This window comes from Gambusia affinis, linkage group LG19 (assembly GCF_019740435.1).
Source record: "Gambusia affinis linkage group LG19, SWU_Gaff_1.0, whole genome shotgun sequence".
NCBI classification, from domain to species: Eukaryota; Metazoa; Chordata; class Actinopteri; order Cyprinodontiformes; family Poeciliidae; genus Gambusia; species Gambusia affinis.
The window spans coordinates 12,003,507-12,023,951 of NC_057886.1; the positions used below are offsets into that span (position 1 = coordinate 12,003,507).

The 20,445-nt window shown below is 40.1% G+C and overlaps 1 protein-coding gene across 1 annotated transcript; it reads right to left on the reverse strand.

Annotated features, from left to right (window-relative positions):
- Window positions 1-278: 278 nt before the first annotated feature.
- Window positions 279-20,426, reverse strand: LOC122822512 (serine/threonine-protein kinase/endoribonuclease IRE1-like). Its single transcript, XM_044101237.1, has 22 exons — window positions 20,169-20,426; window positions 13,613-13,733; window positions 11,438-11,471; window positions 10,622-10,694; window positions 10,378-10,450; window positions 9,128-9,250; window positions 8,667-8,768; window positions 8,317-8,578; window positions 7,749-7,827; window positions 7,332-7,491; window positions 6,477-6,592; window positions 6,197-6,379; window positions 5,424-5,682; window positions 5,255-5,345; window positions 4,992-5,181; window positions 3,788-3,887; window positions 3,504-3,703; window positions 3,239-3,386; window positions 2,979-3,106; window positions 2,394-2,517; window positions 1,615-1,682; window positions 279-1,534 (listed from the first exon to the last, which is right to left on the reverse strand). The coding sequence occupies exons 1-22, from the start codon at window positions 20,241-20,243 to the stop codon at window positions 1,061-1,063; spliced, it is 3,183 nt and encodes a 1,060-aa protein (XP_043957172.1). The 5' UTR covers window positions 20,244-20,426; the 3' UTR covers window positions 279-1,060.
- Window positions 20,427-20,445: the final 19 nt, after the last annotated feature.

Below are 20,445 nucleotides of genomic sequence, written 5' to 3' on the forward strand. Positions count from 1 at the left end.
TTTGGCCCAGGCTCTGGTTGTTGAATACTCCATTTATCCCCAATAAACATCAATATTTCTGCCAAATAAATTCAAAACCCTTCTAAAACCACCATAATTTAAATTCAAAACCCACATCAAATAAAATAAAAGAATGATCAAAAGAACAAATTTAGGAGTAGACATAATTTATGAAAAACCTGCCATATTTTAAAAATAAAAATATGTGAAGTTTAAAAATAGATTTCTAAAAATCTTGCAGCAAACCTGTAAGTCACAAGATGGAACAACAAGAAAAATACGAGTAGAAAACAATAAAGAATTTAATATGTGCAAGTCATCAACATCACCGACACTAACAAGAAAAGTCATACATTACCATTTTCTGGCTTCACTTTTTAACTCATTCTCAACATCATGATGAGGATTAAATCATTACCTGGATTCAGATACTTTGGAACAGTCTGAGTCAACAACACAGATTAGATTCTAGCAGCATTTAGTGAAATCAAGCACATGAAGCATAGTCTGTTTAATGAGCAGGACCCATGCAGCACAGTGATGGGTTTATATATAATAAACCGTTCTTTTATATGTATATGTATAAAAAGGCACGTGGGTCATATTAAGCAATCTATGACCCAAACTTTAAATCTTTCTGTACAAATCTATACGTACAGCATCTTCAGCAAATACCCTTACTGAGAAACACACAACATTGCACAAGAAAACTACCCAATTGTTCAACAACATTTGCAGACATTTCCCACAATGAGCAGAGAGCTTTTGGACACTTTTTTGCACTGTGTAATAAAACAAAATTAAAATTAAAAAGCAATTTCTCTGTGCAGTCCAGCTACAAGAAAATATCCAACACCTTGTAGGCAGTTAGACGTCTGAGCGGAGTCGGACAAACCTGAATCCAGACCAGCGGAAGGCACTTTTGTTTTGTCTGCAGTGCTTGCATGCGACTCCAGGCACTGCAGGCCTGGACCTCACAGCAGCACAGCAGCAAACCCCTGAATGTTCTCCACTGCTTAAGGCAAAGCTCCCTTAGTTCTGTGTCCACTTTAGCTTTGGCTCAGTCCGAGCTGGTTTTGTTGTCCTGGCTAGTGAGTACCTCCTGCCTGAGAGGAACCGTAGGCCACTGAGAGACATTTTCACAGGGAGGAGTCAGCCCCAGGTCGTCTGGGTGAGCCGCATGAAAGGAAAAGTCTGAAGGTACCGGATGTTCTCTTGACGAGGGGAGCGACTGCCCACACAGTGTCAAAGGAGTCGATTCCTGTGTTTGCAACGTAGGTAGTGTTGTATGATCTAGCAGGGGTTGGGTGCATGGCTCAGTGAGTCTTTGCAAACCCTGGATCTGTGTTTTTTGAAGCTGCTCTGCAGTGGGGTAATAAGGCAGGAAAGGCCTCTCAGGCGCACACGTCCTCATGGCGAGATAAGTGTGCATCAGGAGGTGAGGAAAGCGCGATGTGAAGTACAAGACAAAGTCGTCAGGGATGGAGCCCAGGGTCTCCTGTACCTCGATGGGCAACTCTCGGTAATGATGTTTCTGTTGAGATGAGAGAAATCCTCAAAACTACAGCAGTGAGGAGTGCGATTATTTTAAATTATGCAACAACTGTGCCTCACCTTGTTTCTCATTGCACGCAGAAGGTCTCTGACTGACCCGCCCTTATAGGAGCGAAACTTCCGCAAATCTACCAGAGAGAAAAATCAAACCCATTGAGCTTTTTACAAAGTAAATCCAGTATCGGGTTAGAATGAATTAAAAAAGGCCAGAAATCTCAGAAATGTATGCTTTATTACAAGAGGTTTTTTTTCTTTTGATGGAGTAATAACTCCATCAAAAGCTAAAATATATTTCTCATAAAAAAGGTGTAATTTGATTTCATCATGTAAAGTTATTATGGCTCCACTGAGTTCAAAAGGACCATCGTCAAGCTGAGAAATTAAAAAGTTGAATGTTGATCTATGGCTCCTTAAAGAAGAAATAAACAAATATGAAAACCCTGACAAACATATATATTTGTATGTATATATTTTACCAATGATATTTTGAGATCATTATTATAAACATAGAACCCAGTTGCTACTTTTTTGCCGCTTTCATGACTTGAAAATAAAATGGTAGTTCTGCAATATTTAATCAAACCACTGTTCTAGGTTTTGATCCTCAAAGTGTGGCACTGCAGACAGAAAGCTGCCTACTTCATAGACTTCTTCTATCCTGTGACAGGAAACATTCATCCCGTCTGCGAGAGCAAATCAAAGAACTACAACACCCAAAATGAAACCGCACCACATGTAAGAGATCAAGGTGCCAAACAACACCACACCAAATAAGGCGACTTCTTTAGAAGATGCTTAATTGCGGTATAGCTTGCACCGTTTAACCAGCCTCATCATACCTGTCTGCAGTGGCACAGTGATGTGTTCTCTCCAGTCGCCCTTGACGACAGCCCTCCCTCCTCGTTCCAGCTGCCTCACGATTGGTCCGTCCAGCGGCTCCTTTTCTATTCTGTCACTCACATCCTGCCAAGAAGAAAAAAAAAAAAAAAAAAAAGAAAAAAAAAAAGATTTTAATCTGCCGCAATAAAATAAGGCTAAATAAAAGGACCTAATGGATCACTTTGTGCTGTGCTCTAATTTGAAACTTTTTAAAAATACATAGTGACCCCATAAATACCTCTGGAGATATGTCGATGGGGATGAATTTTGAGGAGATTACACTTATATATTCAGTGTTGAATTAGAAAAAAATGTGCTTTCTTCAAAAGCTTGAACATTGTTTGCTAGCATTAAGCATTAAAATACCAAAACAATACTAAGTCAGCTGGTATTATACACCGTTTGACCCTGTACATTAATCTGCATTTATGTAAAATAGTACAATCAGTCTGTATATGGTAACAAATGTTGCTGCTTCTCTCCATAGAGTGTGCAGGATTGCAGAACCCTGGTTGTGAAGTCCAGTGCGTGAAAAGAGCCCAAACCTGGAAGAACTGCAACTCCTTCTCCAGAGTCCAGAAGAAAGGATGTTTGAGAACACTTTCAGCTGAAGGTCTTCTCTGGGGATCCATGCTCAACATCTGTTCTATGAGATCTCTGGCAACAATTTCACCTAGGAAGATAAAAAATAAAAAAAATACAAATGTGTTTAGTTAATTATGAAAAGAGAAAAGAACATTTTTTGCCATTCTGAGAATTAGCAACAGAAACAAACTACGTTACTTCTCTTGGGAGCATTTCTCACCGTGTTTGTCACCTTGCAGATAGTCGAGGCTGTATCCTCCCAGTAAAATATTTGCCTGCCTCTGTAGAGACTTCCCAAAGGGGTGACTTCCCTGAGAAACCACGTAGTAGAAGACACAACCGGCAGAGAAGATATCCACCGCGTAGGTCTACAGGGATCCCATTAGAAGAGCGACATCACATAGTTTGAGATGGCTTCACAGGAAAACACTAGCACACATTTCAGTAGTGCTCATGACAGATGTGCAACTACATCCCTGACTCACCGGGTTGTCCTTGAAGTCCTCACTGAGGACCTCTGGAGCAATCCAGCCCTCGGTCCCTGGAACCCCGGACCTTCGACTGAAACTGTGACGTCCCACCGCCAGCTTCTTACACAAGCCGAAGTCGGAGATCATGGCCCGGACTCGGCCGTGTGCGTTCGGCATGGACACCAGAATGTTGTGGGGCTTCAGGTCTCTGTGGACTAGAGGGAGAGGGAAAATTATGTTTCAACAGCAACCAAAGACATGAAGACAGTGAAAGTATTTTAGGTTTTAGAGACACTTGCCTATTTTGAGAGAGTGCAGATGGGCTAATCCGGACATGGTCTGCTGCAGAAGTATGACTGGCTCAAGTCCATGACGGTTGAAATCCTTTTCCTCCACATACTAGCAAGAGGAAAGGAAACGATGTTGAAAATAGAATTAAAATTTAAAAAAAGCATTCTGTGGAGAAAACGGTTTGATGGGAATTTCTCTCTTCAGGGTGGTGAGATGGTCAGCCTTGGCCCAGATGAGGCTTTAAACTGCAGACCATCCATTTTTAATAGGGCTGAGGTCAGGGCATTTATAGAAGTTTAATATTAGCCAACTTTATCCATGGCTAAATTAATTTTTCATGAGTTTTGGGGGTAATAGGGCGTTTAGTTTCAACAGGCTGACAAAAACCATCATCCTCATATGAACGGAAACTGGTTAACACATTTAGAAGCATCCTAGGAATCACCAAAGGTCAAGTCCATCATACACTGGAAGCTGTAAGAACTTTCTACAGTGAAGTGAGTTCAACATTACTATAGACTGAGAGGAAGAAAGAACAATGCTGCAAGATATTTTATGTCACATTTTTAAACAAGTGTGGGTACATTTCAAACCCACAAATTAAAACAAAACAATAAGACATAAAAATAAACCAGAGGGAAAAAAACAACTAAAGTGAGAAAAGGAGAGTTTTCCACAACGTAATTGTGTTAGCTTGTTAAAGTGTTAAAAACACATATCAGCATCAACCTGTAATGGAATGGTTATAGTTTCTATTAGCCATTTTAATACCATTAATATATCTCAAATAGTGAGAGGGAGAGTGACAAAGAACAAGTTGGAAAAAAACAATCATTTGTTTTCTCAAATGCATTGGGGGCAGATATAAGATTGTCATTCATGACAGGAAGTTATGTTTCCAATAGCTCCAGTCTGATTGGGGTGTAAAATATTAGGGGTCTTTGGTCTTAAAAACAATAAACAATAGTTGGATATTAAACAGGCTTGAGGATAAGTTTATGTTAGCGCAAATCATATTTGAAGAGAGTATCAAGATTTCCTGAATTTATCTGAGCATCCTCCTCCAAATTGGAGACCAACGGTGACTGTAAAGCTTTCAGGTCTAGGAGCTCTGCCACTGAGCAAACTTTTAACGGCACTTTAGGGTTCCGTTGTTGTTCAAGATGAGAAGAATAAATTTATTGAAAAACAAAAACATGATAGATTATTTACCTCCTGAAGCGTGGCAGCACACAGCTCTATGGCGATATACTGGAACTGGCGGTCCCGCTCGGTGCAGAAGTAACGGATAACATTTGGATGCTCATCAGACTCTCTGAGCAGCTGAACCTCTCGGTCCGCAAAGCTGAAGCACTCTGGGAGGATTCTTTTCACCGCCACTGGACGGTTGTCAAACTGCCCCCTGTTGGAGAAAAAGTGGAAATGTAATACTGTGATGCGGGAGAATATATACAATTTTACTCTGATTCCCTTACTTATAAACCATAGTTCCCTCGGCACCATGGCCCAGCACCTGTTTGGGGTGGAAGGTAATGTTGCCGACTCTAACCGTAGAGAAGTCTTCCTCTGACAAAAACATTTCAAGCAGTGAAAACGAAGCCACGACAAACCAGCTGATGTACAAAAACAGAATTAGAGCCTTACCTCCATCTTCATGCTCATAAATTGAGCTGCCCACCTCGGACACAGATAAGTTAGAGTGGTTGGAGGCACGGGGGGTGACGTTGGGGCTGCTGTGGTCAGAGCAGTCGGAACGAGTGCGAGCCACGTCCAGGAAGTCACTGTCGGGAGCCAAACCCACGTCTGCAGGGGAGAAAGGCTGCTGCCGCTGGAGAAGCTCCAGCCGCTCCTCCATCTGTCTCTGGAACTCCTGGTGCTGCAGCTGCTGCTGCTTGTGCACGCTCTGCCGCAAAAACAACAGAAAACAAAGGATGCAACAATTACAAAATGTGTTCTTGAACCTTTTTAAGCCATTTGAGATCCAATACATACACCTGTTATTATATAAAGCTAATAAAAAGTCAGCAGGTACAACTTCCACAGGTTAATGCTGAGGTATTTTCACACTCAAGCACCTTGTCCCCTTGTTATTTTCTAATTTGGTACTAAATTAGTTTTGAAACTTTTATATATTTTGTTTAGTCAAATTTAATTAATTAATTGTTATTGATCTTTGAGAGGGTGTTGCATTACTGTGCCATTACCATTTTATAACTTAAAAAAGGTCTCAAAATAATATTATCGTTTATCGCAATAACTTCTGGGACAATTTATTGTCCAGAAAAATTAGTCATCTTGACAGGCCAATTCATGTAGCCAGAACTCTACAGGGTTTGCAGTCATTAGCTACAGCTGTGATAGAAATCCTCTATAATAAGTACATTTGATGCTTTATAAAAGGTGAGAATTTTTCTTACCTTGGGGTAGATTATAACAAAAGCCACCCAGCCGGCAAGAAGGAAAGTGGAGAAGATGATGGTGGCCATGTCTTTCAGCATTGAGTCCACAGGGGCCTCTGAGCGCGCCGTGCGGCTGCTGGTCCCCGGTTCCTGGATGGAGGTGGAAGGCGGCCTATCGTCCATGCCACTGTCATTGACCTTCTGCAGAAAGGAATCAGAAAAGCAGGAAAGATGTTACACAGGAAAAAAAGTGCATGGAGGGTCAGGATATTTCCACCACACGAGAGATGACCCGGACCTCCTCTCCTTTCTTATCCGTAGTAGGTGGGATGACGTTGCCTTGGTTACGAGGGAAGTTTTCAGGGAATGTTTCCAGGATCTTGGTGTGAGCCTCGGGGGGCGTTTCATGGTGACCTGAAAGGGAATACGGAAAAAAACTTCACAAACAAAGAAACTCAAGTCTAAAGTATCCAAAGGACCTACAGAAACAGATTCATTTCAAGCAAACAATGAATTTCTTTTTAAAGAAACCAGTTTAAGGAGTGGAGACTCCACCCCTCACCACACCGGGTTATAGAGGTGCTGTCAACATTAGAAGAATATTCTTACAAGAATGTGTTCATAAAGTAGCCTTAAAGCACACATTAAACAAAACTTGTTCTCTTCAGCTGCACTTAATGTAAAATAAAAGAGAAAACAGCTACTTTCCATATTTCAAACACAAAGTTATGCTTTAAATTGTCCAATGTTAATAAAAGTCAGCACCATGGATACAGCCAGCAAAACATGAAGGCAGCTGAAAAATGGAAGATAGACTTTTTATTTGAGATTTTAAAAACAGATTAAACAAGCATTGGTAAAGGACAAATTATTGCCAAAACAATCCACTTCTGTTCAGGCTAATGTTAACAATACAAAAACATTTCTGCAGCTCCACCAGTCACCCAGTAGATGTCAGGCACCATTAAACTGAAAGCATAAACATTTCCAAGTTCTGATTAAGTGTGTCGTCTTTGGTTAAGCGTTCCGACATCAAAACTTGTTCAGGAAAGTGGATTTTTAAACCATTATGACACCAAATCTCTTTTTCTTCTCCCAGCTTCAAGATGAGTAACTAAAGATTAGAACGGCTGTGATTTGTTTTGTGTCGTACCTATGAGAAGCAGATAGTTCCTCATAAAATTGATCCGGTTTCGCTCTCGGAGGCCAGCGTTGAATTTCACACTTGTGCTGGGAGTGATCACACACTCCTTATCCTCCTCTGTCTCCTGGCTATCAGGGCCTTCCAGCAGGGGGAAGGTGCTTCCACGAGGCTAAAGACAAACACACACTTCCTGTTATCAGACGCCTCATGAGCTTCTATAAAAAGGAAGTCTGTAGAAATAGCAGCCTCCTACTTCAAACAATCAAGTCTTCAAGGTTTATTAACTAAGAAACAATAAATAAAAACCTTGACAGAAATCAAACTTAATGCAAATATATATATAGACTGTTTAAAAATAATCTAGATCATGTCTATGTTGTCCACTTGATCAATGTTGTACTTGATAAATATGCAGATTGTGCTCACCACCACTGTGACTCCATCATGCACCAGAGACGGTGATGCATACAGGCTAGTGGAGTATTTGCCCACATACAAAGTGGCCCTGAAAGAAACAAAAATAAAAACCGTCAGTTACACCTGTTACTTCATGGCCAAAAATATTTCAACATGTTTGACAATAAACTGTGCAGCGACACAGATAAAATCTTGTCAAGCCAAATGACAAGGCTAAAACAATTCAGAGAAGACCAACGAGTTCTGGTTTTACTTTTCAGCTTTTCCCTCCAGGCTTTTGGAGCTTTATTTCCACAGAAAAAAGAAAAAAAAAAGATTTACTTTATTTTGAAAAGAGGCCTCTCGAAGCTCCAATTCCAGCCAAGGATGTGATTTTTCAACCAGACATTTTCCTTCCACTTAACTTTTCATTAATTTAATTAATGCAAGACTGATCAACCAGCTTTTTAGCTACATTACATGGCTTATTTATCATCTCTGAACATTCAGTATATGTCAAATGGAACTAAATACATAAGAAAACGCAGAAGATAAAATGTAGAAGATAAAATCTAAGGCAAGTTAAGGTTTTCCTTACATGAATTTATTTTTGGGTTTTTTCTCTTTTGGAAACGGATATTTCCATTGGGTGATCCGTCCGACCTCTCCGGACATGAAAGTGAGGTACCGCAGCGTTTCCACGGCGACGTTGGTGTGGGGAACTTTGCGAAGACCCTCCCGCTGCCAGATGTACATCGCCACCACAGGAGAATTGTAGTTCTGCATCCACTGAATGTCTCCCGTCTCACTGTCCACGGTCACCACGAGGCCGTCGCCGTTTGAGACAAAATGAGCCGTTTCTGTGGAAGGGACAACGAGATGCAATTAGCATGCCCAGTGTAGTAGAGAGTTAAGCTAACAACGAGCATGCTTGAGTAGGAATCTTACTGTATTTCATGTCATCATCAGGGAGGGTAGAGGCATAGTCGGAATAAGTGGCATTCCAGCGCAGCTCTCTATTCTTTGTGTCGTACATGGTGATGGTGTACTCTAACAAAGACAGAAACATGCATGGTGACGTAAGCAGCACACACTGCAGAGTTTCAGTGTCAGTTTTATTATAAAACTGCAACAATGAATTGTGTAAAATTTCCTTAACAATGCCCAACAAAAGCTAATGTGAGCTGTCAACTTGCAAACACTCTTAGCCCCGTCAAATTTAAGGAGATAATTATTGGAGAGGTAGTTGTTAAATTGGCTGCACTAATGAGCAATGACTATATAACAGTCTCACCAAAAAAATAAATAAATGAAACCTTCTGGTAAACTAGATTAAATATTGTGTGTCATAGATTCTGGTTAGAATAATAATTAAAAAAACCAAACAGCTGAGCTAGTTTTGTTTTTACCCGTTCGTCCCAGATAGAGAAGGGATGAAGACGGACAGAGCATTTCAGCGAAGGACGACGTCAGTGTCTGCTGTTTTTCACCTGTTAGCAAATCCACCACATACCACAAGTCCTGCTTTTTACCTGCAGGAGAGCACATAGACAAACACACACAGGAAACTGATTAGTTGGGTGATTTCAGCTATAAAGCTGCACCTGGCGATTGCAGTCTTGCAAAACATTTTGTCACGTTGCAAACTTCAATGTACTTTGTTGGGATTTTACACGGTCGACCAACAAAGCAGCCCCATCTAGTCTGATGCACCTAAATGAACCCCGTTTAGTAAACTGATTCCACCTGTGCTCAGTTTAATCTCGGTATAAATGCAGGTGTTGTTTGAAGGCTTGTTAAGAGAACAAAGAGCATCCTGGAGAGCAAAGATCACAGCAGGCAGGTCAGGGAGATGTTTAAAGCTGGGTTAGAAAAAAAACAAAACAGAAGCTGGTAAAAGCTGATGATAAGATGCGTGGGAATATAAAAAAAAGGAAACAAAGGAAATAAAACCTGTTACTGGCTGCAAAATACTTAAGGTGGTGAAGCCTTCTATCCAATGTGACTGAGTTTAATTAATTTTGCAAAGAAAAATAGGTAAAAATGTCCCAACAGGCAGAGACATGCCCAAAACTGCATGCCTTTTAAAATACTGCCGATCCTCAATAAAACACATTGAGGTTTGTGGTTCTAATGCATTTAAATGTGAAATTGTTCCACTTGCGAAAAACCCCCATTTACAGCTTTCCTGTCAACATAACTGCTAATCTGATTAAATGAGGCACTTTTTACAAGACCAGCTATTCAAAATAACCTGCGACCGTTTAACCTTAATGTTAATGAGTTTTATCACTCCATAGTGAGATAGTCCCTCAACGTTTTGCATTTACACTTTATACAGTATTTTCACATAATGTGCAGCCACCCACATGAAAAGTAGTTATCGATTAAAGAAGTCAACCAGCAACAGTTTGAATCTATATAATTAAATGCCTGATGATGATGATAGTAAGCAGGCAAATGTGACCGGCAAAAATTCAAATGAGATGAGGCTGTAGATTTAGTGGAACCAGAAGACAATGTGTTGTATTCTGCTGAAACCAGATAACACCCACTCCTTCATGAAAGGTGAGGAACACAGGCGGATCTACAAACGTGTATGCGTATGCCATGACCACAGTGTGGCCAACTCAAAGAGAAATTTATGATTGGGTCTTACCCATGTAGAGGATTCCGTCAGAGCTGCGACACGGTGAGGCTTGGACCAACTCGGGGATGGTGAAAGGTAGTTTCTGTTACGACATAAAGCCTCAGATAAACCTTGTGGTTTTTAAGGTCAACGACAAAATATAGCACCAAGTAGTATAAACCACCACAGCTGCAAACTCATAATGAGAAAGCATGACTATTTTTCTACCGAACAAGGAACTGAGCAGCGGTTCACAAAACGCATTTCCTTTTACCGTGAGGCCTTCGTTGTTCTTTCCACCCAGAGAGTACAGGCTGCCGTCGTTGGGGTCCGGCAGAAACGCTGGTCTGGTGAGAAGAGTAAAGGCAACGAGTTTATTGCTAAGCCACTGGTCAAGCTCAACATGTGGCAATAGTGAATAGCACATCCTGTCTTTTGCTACATAGAGATAAGATACAACAGAACACAATGTCTTGGAAAAAGTATTCTTAAAAATGTAAACTTTTATCACATTTTGCCACTTTACAGCCATAAATGTGAACTGAACTGGACAACATGAACTGGAACAACCAGAGATTTTGTGTCATTTTTTTAAACCAATAAACATCTAAAAAGTTGAAGGACTAAAACTCAGGCAGCTCAGACTATCAACATATGCAAACATCAATATTCAGGTCTTGCAGCTTTGGTTGCATGCTTAGAGTGGTTGTCCTGTTGAAAAGCAACCTCCACCACAGTTTGAAGTCTTTTCCAGTCATAGTGGTTTGTTTTCCCCAAGGATTTTTCTGCATGTTTCACTGTGGTAATGGGAGCTTAAACCAAACCACTGAGGCCTTCACCTGCAGAACACCTGGATTTATTCTGGAGCTAAATTCCCTCCCTGTTAATTAGATGGCTTTTAAAGACCATCGGCTGCTCTGGATTTTATTTATTCACAATCTAAATGCTGGCTATCTTAAAAAATATATTTTGTATCTTATGTGACAAACGTTGGGGAAGGCCAGTACGTTTAGGGGGTGTGAACACTTTTGCAAAACACTGACTTGTATCAAACAAAAGAAAAAAAATAAAAGATAACTTGGATACGTACTCTGCTACATGTGTCGGGACCTGAAGAACTGGATCTGTGAGGACACAAAGACGATAGTCAGGACTGACAAGAATATCATCCGGCAGATGAAAACATGGCCAGCGGCCGTTGAGTAAGTGAGCGACATGAACGCTGGAGACGTCGAACTGCAGAGGACACAAAGTCCAAATGGACATGCAAGCCCCAGTGGCAAACATGAAGGGCAAACAGATAAGCTTTCTGTGAGTAAATCGGGCATGACACACCAGCAATGAGAACAAGAATAACAATCATTCAGTGTGATCGCAACATCCGACCCATCCGACTGACCTATCCCAGTATAAATCCATGGAATAAAGTCTTGCTAAAAGTTGTCCTCAACAAAAAACAGATAATAATCTTGTTGGGAGGAGCCTACATAAGATTTCTTCCATCTTTCAACGGGGTTACCAAACCAGTCAAACCCCAACCCTGAAGTGTCTGTTGCAAAAAGACAAACATACAAGTCCCACCAGTGTGAACAAACTGGGTGTGGAGCAGGTGGAGCTGTAAGGTGTTCACAATGGCACGGGTTAGGTGTGAGATAATCCAAAGATGTTAAATAACCGTTTTATTCAGTTAACATTAGTCTTCAGTAAATGTTTATTGTGGGTTAAATCTGACTGGCTGAAACATAAATACATGTCTGCAAAGAGAGAAGCGAGCAGCATTATGACAGGTTTGATATTAAACTGCACTCTTCAGTATTGACAAAGGTGGAAGATTTCTGCTTCCCTCTCATCATTTTATGACTGAAATGCAACAGGTGTGTGCAAAGCCTGGTGAAATTTATATTCAGTAACTGTTCCAGGAAAACAGATGATGCGGAGGAGGCAGCCTCTGCCTCATCATCGCAGATTTGGTTATTGAGTGGAGCCAGGCAGCATTAACAAGCATGAACTAAATTTGTTTTTACCTAAAAAATAAATTTAAAAAAAAGCAAAACAAAACTAAAGTCAAGCCTAAAATAAGTCCACAAAAATAGGAGAATACACACTTAAAATTGTGAGTTCATAACACTAAGACTAAGAAAAATACCCCTAAAATCTTACTTTTGCTAGTTTTCCAAGACTCCTGATCTAATGCAATTCCAGAGAATACAGAGCCTTACGATGGTAACCATGGTGCGGGCCATGAGTGCAGGTGACACTACCGGAAAGTTGCTGGTCCCGGCTCACTCAGACCTTGATTAGAGGCAGCATTTCCCTCTTTCTCCGTTAATAATTACCTGCTTCCCAATGCTAAGAGAACCTGAATGAACCACCTCTTATAGTACTGTCTAAAAATAAGACTTGACCACACAATAAAAATAGCAATAATAAATCTAGGCACAAAGGCAGTAGATATAGCTCTGGAAAACTTAAAAGACCACTTAAAAAGATCAGTTTATCTGGTTTTACTTTTAGATTTGAAATTTATTACATAAAAAAAAAAATAACGTAATTGTGATATGTATGTGAATAAAATAAAGCGACTTATTAAATGGCATTTACAATTAAGAACCTTTCATTGCCACTGTGTTTGAGTAAAATGAACGTTGTTATTTTATTCTATGAACTACAAACAACCTGTCTCCGAAATTCCAAGCAAAAATTTTGTATTTATTTGCAGAAAATAAATACAAAAAAGATGCCATGCTTTCAGACCTCAAATAATGCAAATAAAACAAGTTCATATTCATTTAGAAACAACAATTCTAATGTTTTTACTCAGGAAGAGTTCAGAAATCACCATTTGGTGGAATAACCATGAAGTCTCTATTTTTTTCAGAGCTGTAAATATGTTTTTAAAGAAATACAATTGATTTGACACATAACGACAAGCTCTGTTTTTAGATTCCAGGTGTATGAAGCATTAGAAAATCCTAATTACTTTGGCTAGACCAGATGATCCAGGGAGTGATACTAATTGCATAAAAATTTTCAGGTCTGGACTTGCTGTAAGGACGATTCACATTAGCTAAATACAATAAAGTGTTGCCTACAATTTGATCAATTTATTGCTTTACTCCAATGAAAACTGCATCCCAACAAGCAAAACAAGGATTCCACTGTTTTCAACTGGGAATCAGGACAACAATTGTACTTTGTGATTGAAATGTGGTATGAATAACAAGCATACAAACACTTTAACTTGACACCAGTCGTCTCCTCTTACCTTCTTTCAGAGTCCACTTGATAGAACCAGACTTTTTGCTAACGGCATGCAGGTTTCCATCCAGTGTGGACACAAAGAGCAGGCTTTCAGGAAGGGCAACTGTGCTGGCGCTGCAAAATCCCTACAAAAACAGAAAACGGCTCAAATAAATGATCATCACGCAACACTTGCAGGATGTCTGGTTCTTAACCAGTAGATGTGTTTATGCATGCATTCTGCCATTTAAAACCCCAGGTTAGGTTAGAACATGTGCGCCTGCATTTGAGCAGTGGATAAGTCTGTAATCGCTCGACTATTACTCAGTATCACAGACACCAAACAGCATCAAAATGTTGAAATAATCATGTAGTGGTATGAAGACATCTGGCTCAGGATAATAGACTTGTGTTAGCTGGTCTACTGAGCAAGTCTTAAAACACAAACTAGCAAAGGGTGGCAATGGAGAGGAAAATTTAACATGCTGACCTCATTTAATCTCTATTCACATGTTGTGTACTTTAATCTTGGACTTGAGATTCTGAATAACATACTCACAAAAATATATTGAACAAGCATTTTTTGGATACAATATTAAACCTTATTACCATTCTTCTTTTTACAGAGTAATTTTAGTTGTATAACAAGCTTATATTAGCTGGTCAATCAGTCAGACTGCCAGCATGGGTGGAGACTGTTCAACGGACTGGCCCCTATTAGCTTTCCAACTGTAGTTAAAAACAATGTCACTTTAGTAAGAGTGGGGAGTGGGGCTACTTTAGTTTCCATAACATGTTTGTGTGCTTATCACTACTGCAAATATAAGCAGCAGAACTTGGCAATGTGCAGAAAGGGCAGTGCTCCTCATAGCCTCCGAAAACTTTATTCACTCCAGAACTTTCTCTCGTTCTTTAAAAAGTACTTTAATAGGGGGACTATTTTCGAACAAATGTCTATAAAAAGCACATTTGTTGCATTTCTTTTCACAAAATCTTTCTCGGATGATCAGATTTCACCTGCTCAGTTCTGCCTATTTTCAGCTCCTTTTACAATTAGCCGTTTTAAGGCTCTTTCACTTTAAATCAAAATGAGTTGCTGCTAGCCACACCTCCCAACTCTATGTTTACACCGGCACACTTCCTGTGTTCCAGTTATACTAGGAACTGGAAACTTCTGACTTCCCAGTTGGAAAAATCAACTGGAACGCCCTCTGAAGTCTGATTTCCAGCTGATAAAAGGAAGCAGCTCCTAAGGCAGGGGTGGGCACTCCTGGTCCTGGAGGGTCGGTGTCCTGCAACTCTTAGATGTCTCCCTGGTCCAACACACCTGAATCCAATAGCTGAATCACCTCCCAAGTGCAGTCAGGTTCTCCAGAGTCCTGCTAATGACCTCATTATTTGACTCAGGTCTGTTGAAGTAGAGACACATCTAAAAGTTGCAGGACACCGGCCCTCGAGGACCAGGAGTGCCCACCCCTGTCCTAAGGCCTAGTTTCCTAGCCGACTTGTAAGGTCGGCTCCATGTTTCAATATGGCTGCTTCTCACATCTACGGTGGTCAGATGTGGAGAAAACATGTTTATTTCACAAGACACACATGTAGGAGTGTGTCTAAAATTTATGTTACATATGTGACCTGCAACTCCAAAATGAACTCATTAAAAGTGGTTTTTGCTTATGGAGAGAAAAGCTTAAAATGCTACTAAGGTACTGCAAACAATGTGTATGGGTGTCGCCAAGGTGAAATTCCAGCCTGTCAACTAGAACGCTGTTACTTCGGGTCTGACATCAAACACAGCTCCAAGTTACAATTTCCGAGGTAATTGGAAGGCAGCACTAAGACATGTGAAACTGGCTGCAAACAGATACAAAATGATACAATGGTACATCTTTGACCTCAAGTCAGACCAAGAAGCAAATAGAAGTGGAGCTTCCTGCACAACCATCAAGGACAGTAAGTTATCAACAAAACACTTGTCTTTTCCAGCAGCCATTGCACAGCACATACAGCGGTAAAACCAGCTTACCAGACTTGCTGGAATTCCACCTGGGCTGGCCTCAGTTTAGGTTGCTAGGTAACAAAGCAGCACTCCCATGATTGTGACTTAATAATCATACACCAAACTTATTGCCAGCAAATGGTTAGGTTATATGTCCCCCTATACAACATACAAACAAAACATTTTGTGTTTTGATTTTGACTTCTCTGTCACAGGAAATCTAAGCAGCGGAAGCTCTGCTCATTTGCCTGTTAAACCACAGCAATATCGATAAAAGGCATTACCTATAAAGAGCTTCCTGGAGAACTGAAAATGGCTTCCTCAGAGAAATTATCCAGACTAAGGAAAGTATGCTTTTACATCTACTTATTGGTACCAGAACATGTAGTTACCCCAAAACTGGCCAGTTCCACAACTTCTAAAGCAGCTAGATTTTCACGACGGGGAGAATCATGTAAGGCACCACTGCATCCCCTCATGATCACCTGATCAATATGTGCAAAAGGAGCAAGAAGACATGCAGTGTTTAGTTTGACAGAGTGGAAGGTTTCTAACACATTGTGTCTCCAGCTCTACTGTTCAAACATGCTAAAATGGTATAGATGGCTGGTAAATCCTTACAGGGTAAAAGTTGCATTCCTGCCTTCCAGTAGATCTTGTAAAGTTGGTTTTGCCTTTTGAAATGTATCTAAGGACTTTGCCAAAGGAGCTCTTCTAGTTTAGCACACACAGCTGAATAGTGGGCTGGCAGCCCAGATGGGCACTCCTCTCTCCAAACCCTTCAACACCTACTCACATACAAGGGACACTGGAGCCCACATGGCACCGGGGGCAGGATCTGCCTCAGATGGAGCCCCATCTGGACCAAATAGAGTCACAGAAAGGGTTCCAATATAAATGCAGGAGTCTTCTTTTAGCCAACTGACTAGCAGTGTGCAGCTTTCTCCTGCATCTTATTAAGACATGGGAACAATATGCTGAGAAATTTTGTGGTTTTGGAAGTGTATCTTTTTAAAGCCTCAGAAGCAGAAATTAGCTAATGGCTCCTCCAGTCTGGAGTTTGAGAAATACAGTCTGCTTACCAAGCCACTTATATTCAATAAGGTCAATAGATCAGCCTTTTGATATTTTAAGAATTCTGAAAAAAATTTGAAAAAATAAAAAATGTTTTTAAAGTAACAGCACCAGCAGGATTTCCATCCATCAGCCTTTAATGCACGTGCAATGAAGAACATGTGGAACTACTACTGCGGTTTGTCTCCACCTTCAGTGACATGGCATACCATTCCTCTGTAAACACCGTCAGTGACCAGTGGCAGGCACCCTATAAAGGCCATTTCACAATCAGCTGTGTACTGTAGTTATTCATCACACTGTTCTGAAACTTCTAGCACCAAAATGAACAGAAACTAAGAAAAAAAAAACAACTGAAGGTTTCAGATCATCTGCAGAGAGAAAAGATATCTGGCCCTAAGTTCTCTCCCTGTGGTCTCATCCGTTCTTTATGAGCATGCGTGTCAATAATATGCACCTGCAACTGTTCCCACTGGGCCTCAACCTCACAAAGCACCGTAGAAGCGTGCTGGGAAGAGTCATAACTAATCTGTTCTCGCACCCTCATAACCTCCAGCAGCTCTCTTGGTTTCACAAACAAATGAGTTCCCAAACATCTGCTGGACCTCTAGGTTTGCATGGACACCAACATTTAGCAGCTGATGCATATGTTGAAGTGTTGCGCATCAGCGACATCTGCTCCACAGTCTCTCTGCTCAAAATGGATGAGATTTACAAAGGCTCAATTAAAGCAACGGTTAAAATAATGCACACCCTTCCATTTCCTCATTCTGTGAGTTACACAGAAATAGCATTGCAAAATAAGGGTTGCATAATACTTGATAACTGGGTATAAAAAAAACCTCTTCAATCTTGTTCCTAAATCTAAATTTTCAACATTTTAACGGAGGTCAGCTTCAAAAGGGACTTCAATGCTTGTGTTATCACCGGCAGCGGTCAGTGGAGGGTCACCGCGCCTCGCAAACCAAACATGGAGCCGCTCAGAACTGTCGGCTTCCTCTTCAAGTTTCAACAAACGTTTTAAAAGAGCATGAAAAAAAGCCTTGTGGTCGAAGTATGAAACGGCAACAACAAAAACATCAGGGTAAAAAGTGAACTTCTTGTAGAAGCCATCACATTGTCTGCTGCCATCAGCAATTTCTGCAGCTTGCCTGAGTGCAGAACAAACCAACACAGGAACCAAGAAAAAAAAAATATTTTTCACACATCTGTGTATGCGTTATGGGAAGTGCATACTGGCAACAGCTTCGACTAATCAACAAATATATCAAATTATACATCCTTCTTCTGTAAAGAACACCATAACCATTGCAGAAGAGCAAGATCAGATATTTATTGCTAGACATCTTAACAGAAACAATTAAAAGGAGTTAGGAGGCTATAATATTTCTAAAATGACAAGTCACATCTTCATAGAGAACCTTTGGGGTTTTGCTACAAAAAAAACAATACCACATGTTGGCAGACTCAGATAAAGCACAGCCACTTCCAATTTATCTACTTTTTCTTTAGACGCAACAATTCAAAATATGTTTGCACTGAAAGAAAGTGTGTAAAATTGACCTCTGTGTAGTTTCTAGCAATTATAAAGTTACCACATTTATTACGCCTGTCAACCATTAAATTAGGTTTGTGTAAGTATAAAGTACAAAGGAGTCACTGATGTGTCATGCGTTTAAAGGAAAAATGTTTAAACTGTGACAGAAAATACTGTTGAAAAGAACTTTTCTTCTCTAGAAATCCCATGAAGTTTCTCTCAGAATATATAGTTGGACTATCGTTTGTCATCCACACTACACCTGCTTACTCTAATAGGCTAAGAGAAGAACCCGAGACATGACAAGGGATTATAAAGCCACTCTAATCTGCTTCTTAGCTGAGCTGGTTTACTCATGTAGCAGTGAAGGGTCTCTTCCTCGGGGCTTTTAAGGTTTTGGCTCATTTTGAACATGTTAATTACTTTTGATCAAGATTAAAGCCAAAACAGCAGATTATCAAGGCTTTATTCCAACCATCAAAAACCAAGGCGTTAATGTACTTCACAGAGCGTATACCCAATACGATATTACTTCGATTTGCATGAACTTATAGATGTTTATTTGTAAATGGTCACAGGTCCATTGTCTGTTGTTATGGATTCAGTCCTCGTAAACAGAAGGTATACACACCATCAAGGTTTCAAAGTAAGAAAGGCCAGGACTTTACAGGGTTCTAAATTATTTAAATCTAACATCAAGTGTACACAACTGCATACCACAGATTCCACCAAGTCATTATTTATTGAACACTCAAAACAAGGCAATTATTTCCAAAAATTTAAATGCCTGAAGAAAACAATGCAACAGTTTAATGCCCTAATATAATTGAAAATTCTGACATTAGTGGGGTAAAAACTTTAAAACTACATGATTATTAAACTACTGCACTGTTTGGATTTTTTATGGCTGGCACTAATTTTTAATTGACTTTGATTAGGGACTTTGGATCCTTTAACTATACCTTAATATAGACGGCAGAATCCATTTGAACATTTTAACTTTCTGGTGCAACAGTACCAAATTAAAGTTTCCCTAAGAAGTCATCATGTACTGCTTTTACAACGAGCATCCCTGAAACGTCCTTCAGGAGTACAACTGTGACTTGTGCACATGCATCAAGTTGTTGAATTCAAATGTTGAGATAAGCAAGCCTTTGAAACATCATATTGACATCAGTACATAATTAATGTTGGAATCAAACTCAAAATTACCTAAAATCTTCTCAGTCCTAATCAGCAAATGGGCTTTACTGGATTTAAAAGTAGGGGTAAACTTTTGATATCCACTGTTTGTGTTAGTTGAGGGTCATTGTGTCCAGGAATACTGAAACTGTAGTCAAAAATCTCTTCACAAAATCTTGCATCTGTTATCAAAAAGGAACCTATCAAAAGTTCTACCCTTGACTGCGTATTTTTATTATCACATGGTGTTAGGCTGTCAAGTCTACTCTAAGCTAAACTAAGTTTGGTTGTTGATCACTGCAAAGAAACAAAGAAAAATTGAGATTGTGATGACATCACAACTGCATATGTTTCTAATATCAACCAGCCTTAATAACAACTAAATAAAGCACTGCAGTATTAGTGAGTGGTAAAAAATGAATGTGATGCGTTACAGATCTATAATTGTACAGATATAAGGACAAATGGTTTCCCGTAATTTTCTGGAACTCGACAGATAAAAAAACAAACCTATCTACGCAAGTTTTAATGAGTCAGATGAGTTGATTTTAGACCCCAAAAGTTGTCAAATGAATAGTTTAGCAAGCTACGGTAGCTAACGTTCGTATTTAGCTAACCGCTGTCAACACGCAGCATATGGACTGAATTTTAGCTTCCTTGAAGCACAAACATTTTTATTAAAACGTCCCAAAGTAGGAAAAAAAATCCCACTATAAATTATACTTGTTGTTTAGTCGACAATAATAACCTCATTCCGTCTAAGTTAGTTTATTCAGCTAGCTTTCTTACCTTTTGGGGACCAGCGTAGAAAAACAAGGCTAAAATGCAGCACAGTAGAGCCCGTTTTCGCACTGGCCAGTCCATGTCAACATCGGGTCTCAAACCGGGACAGACTGACTGGGTGGTCCAGGGCGGCTGGTCGCTACATAGAAAATTTGTTTCTGACTGCCACAGACAGATGGGTCAAATGTTTGCTACAGCGTTGGTAGAGATGCTTCTTCCTGAAATTACCACTGCGGAGGTTGGACTTTTGGATTCATATCCACAGGAGTGGAGGAGGGGGAAC

What these genes read in the sequence shown, in the direction of transcription:
- LOC122822512 (XM_044101237.1), bottom strand. Translation starts at nt 20,243, where the DNA reads ATGGACTGGCCAGTGCGAAAACGGGCTCTACTGTGCTGCATTTTAGCC. An exon ending in TGATGATGACATGAAATACA is followed by an intron (nt 8,579 to 8,666) that starts GTAAGATTCCTA and finishes TCCCTTCCACAG; the next exon opens with AAACGGCTCATTTTGTCTCA. An exon ending in TGCGTGCAATGAGAAACAAG is followed by an intron (nt 1,535 to 1,614) that starts GTGAGGCACAGT and finishes TCATCTCAACAG; the next exon opens with AAACATCATTACCGAGAGTT.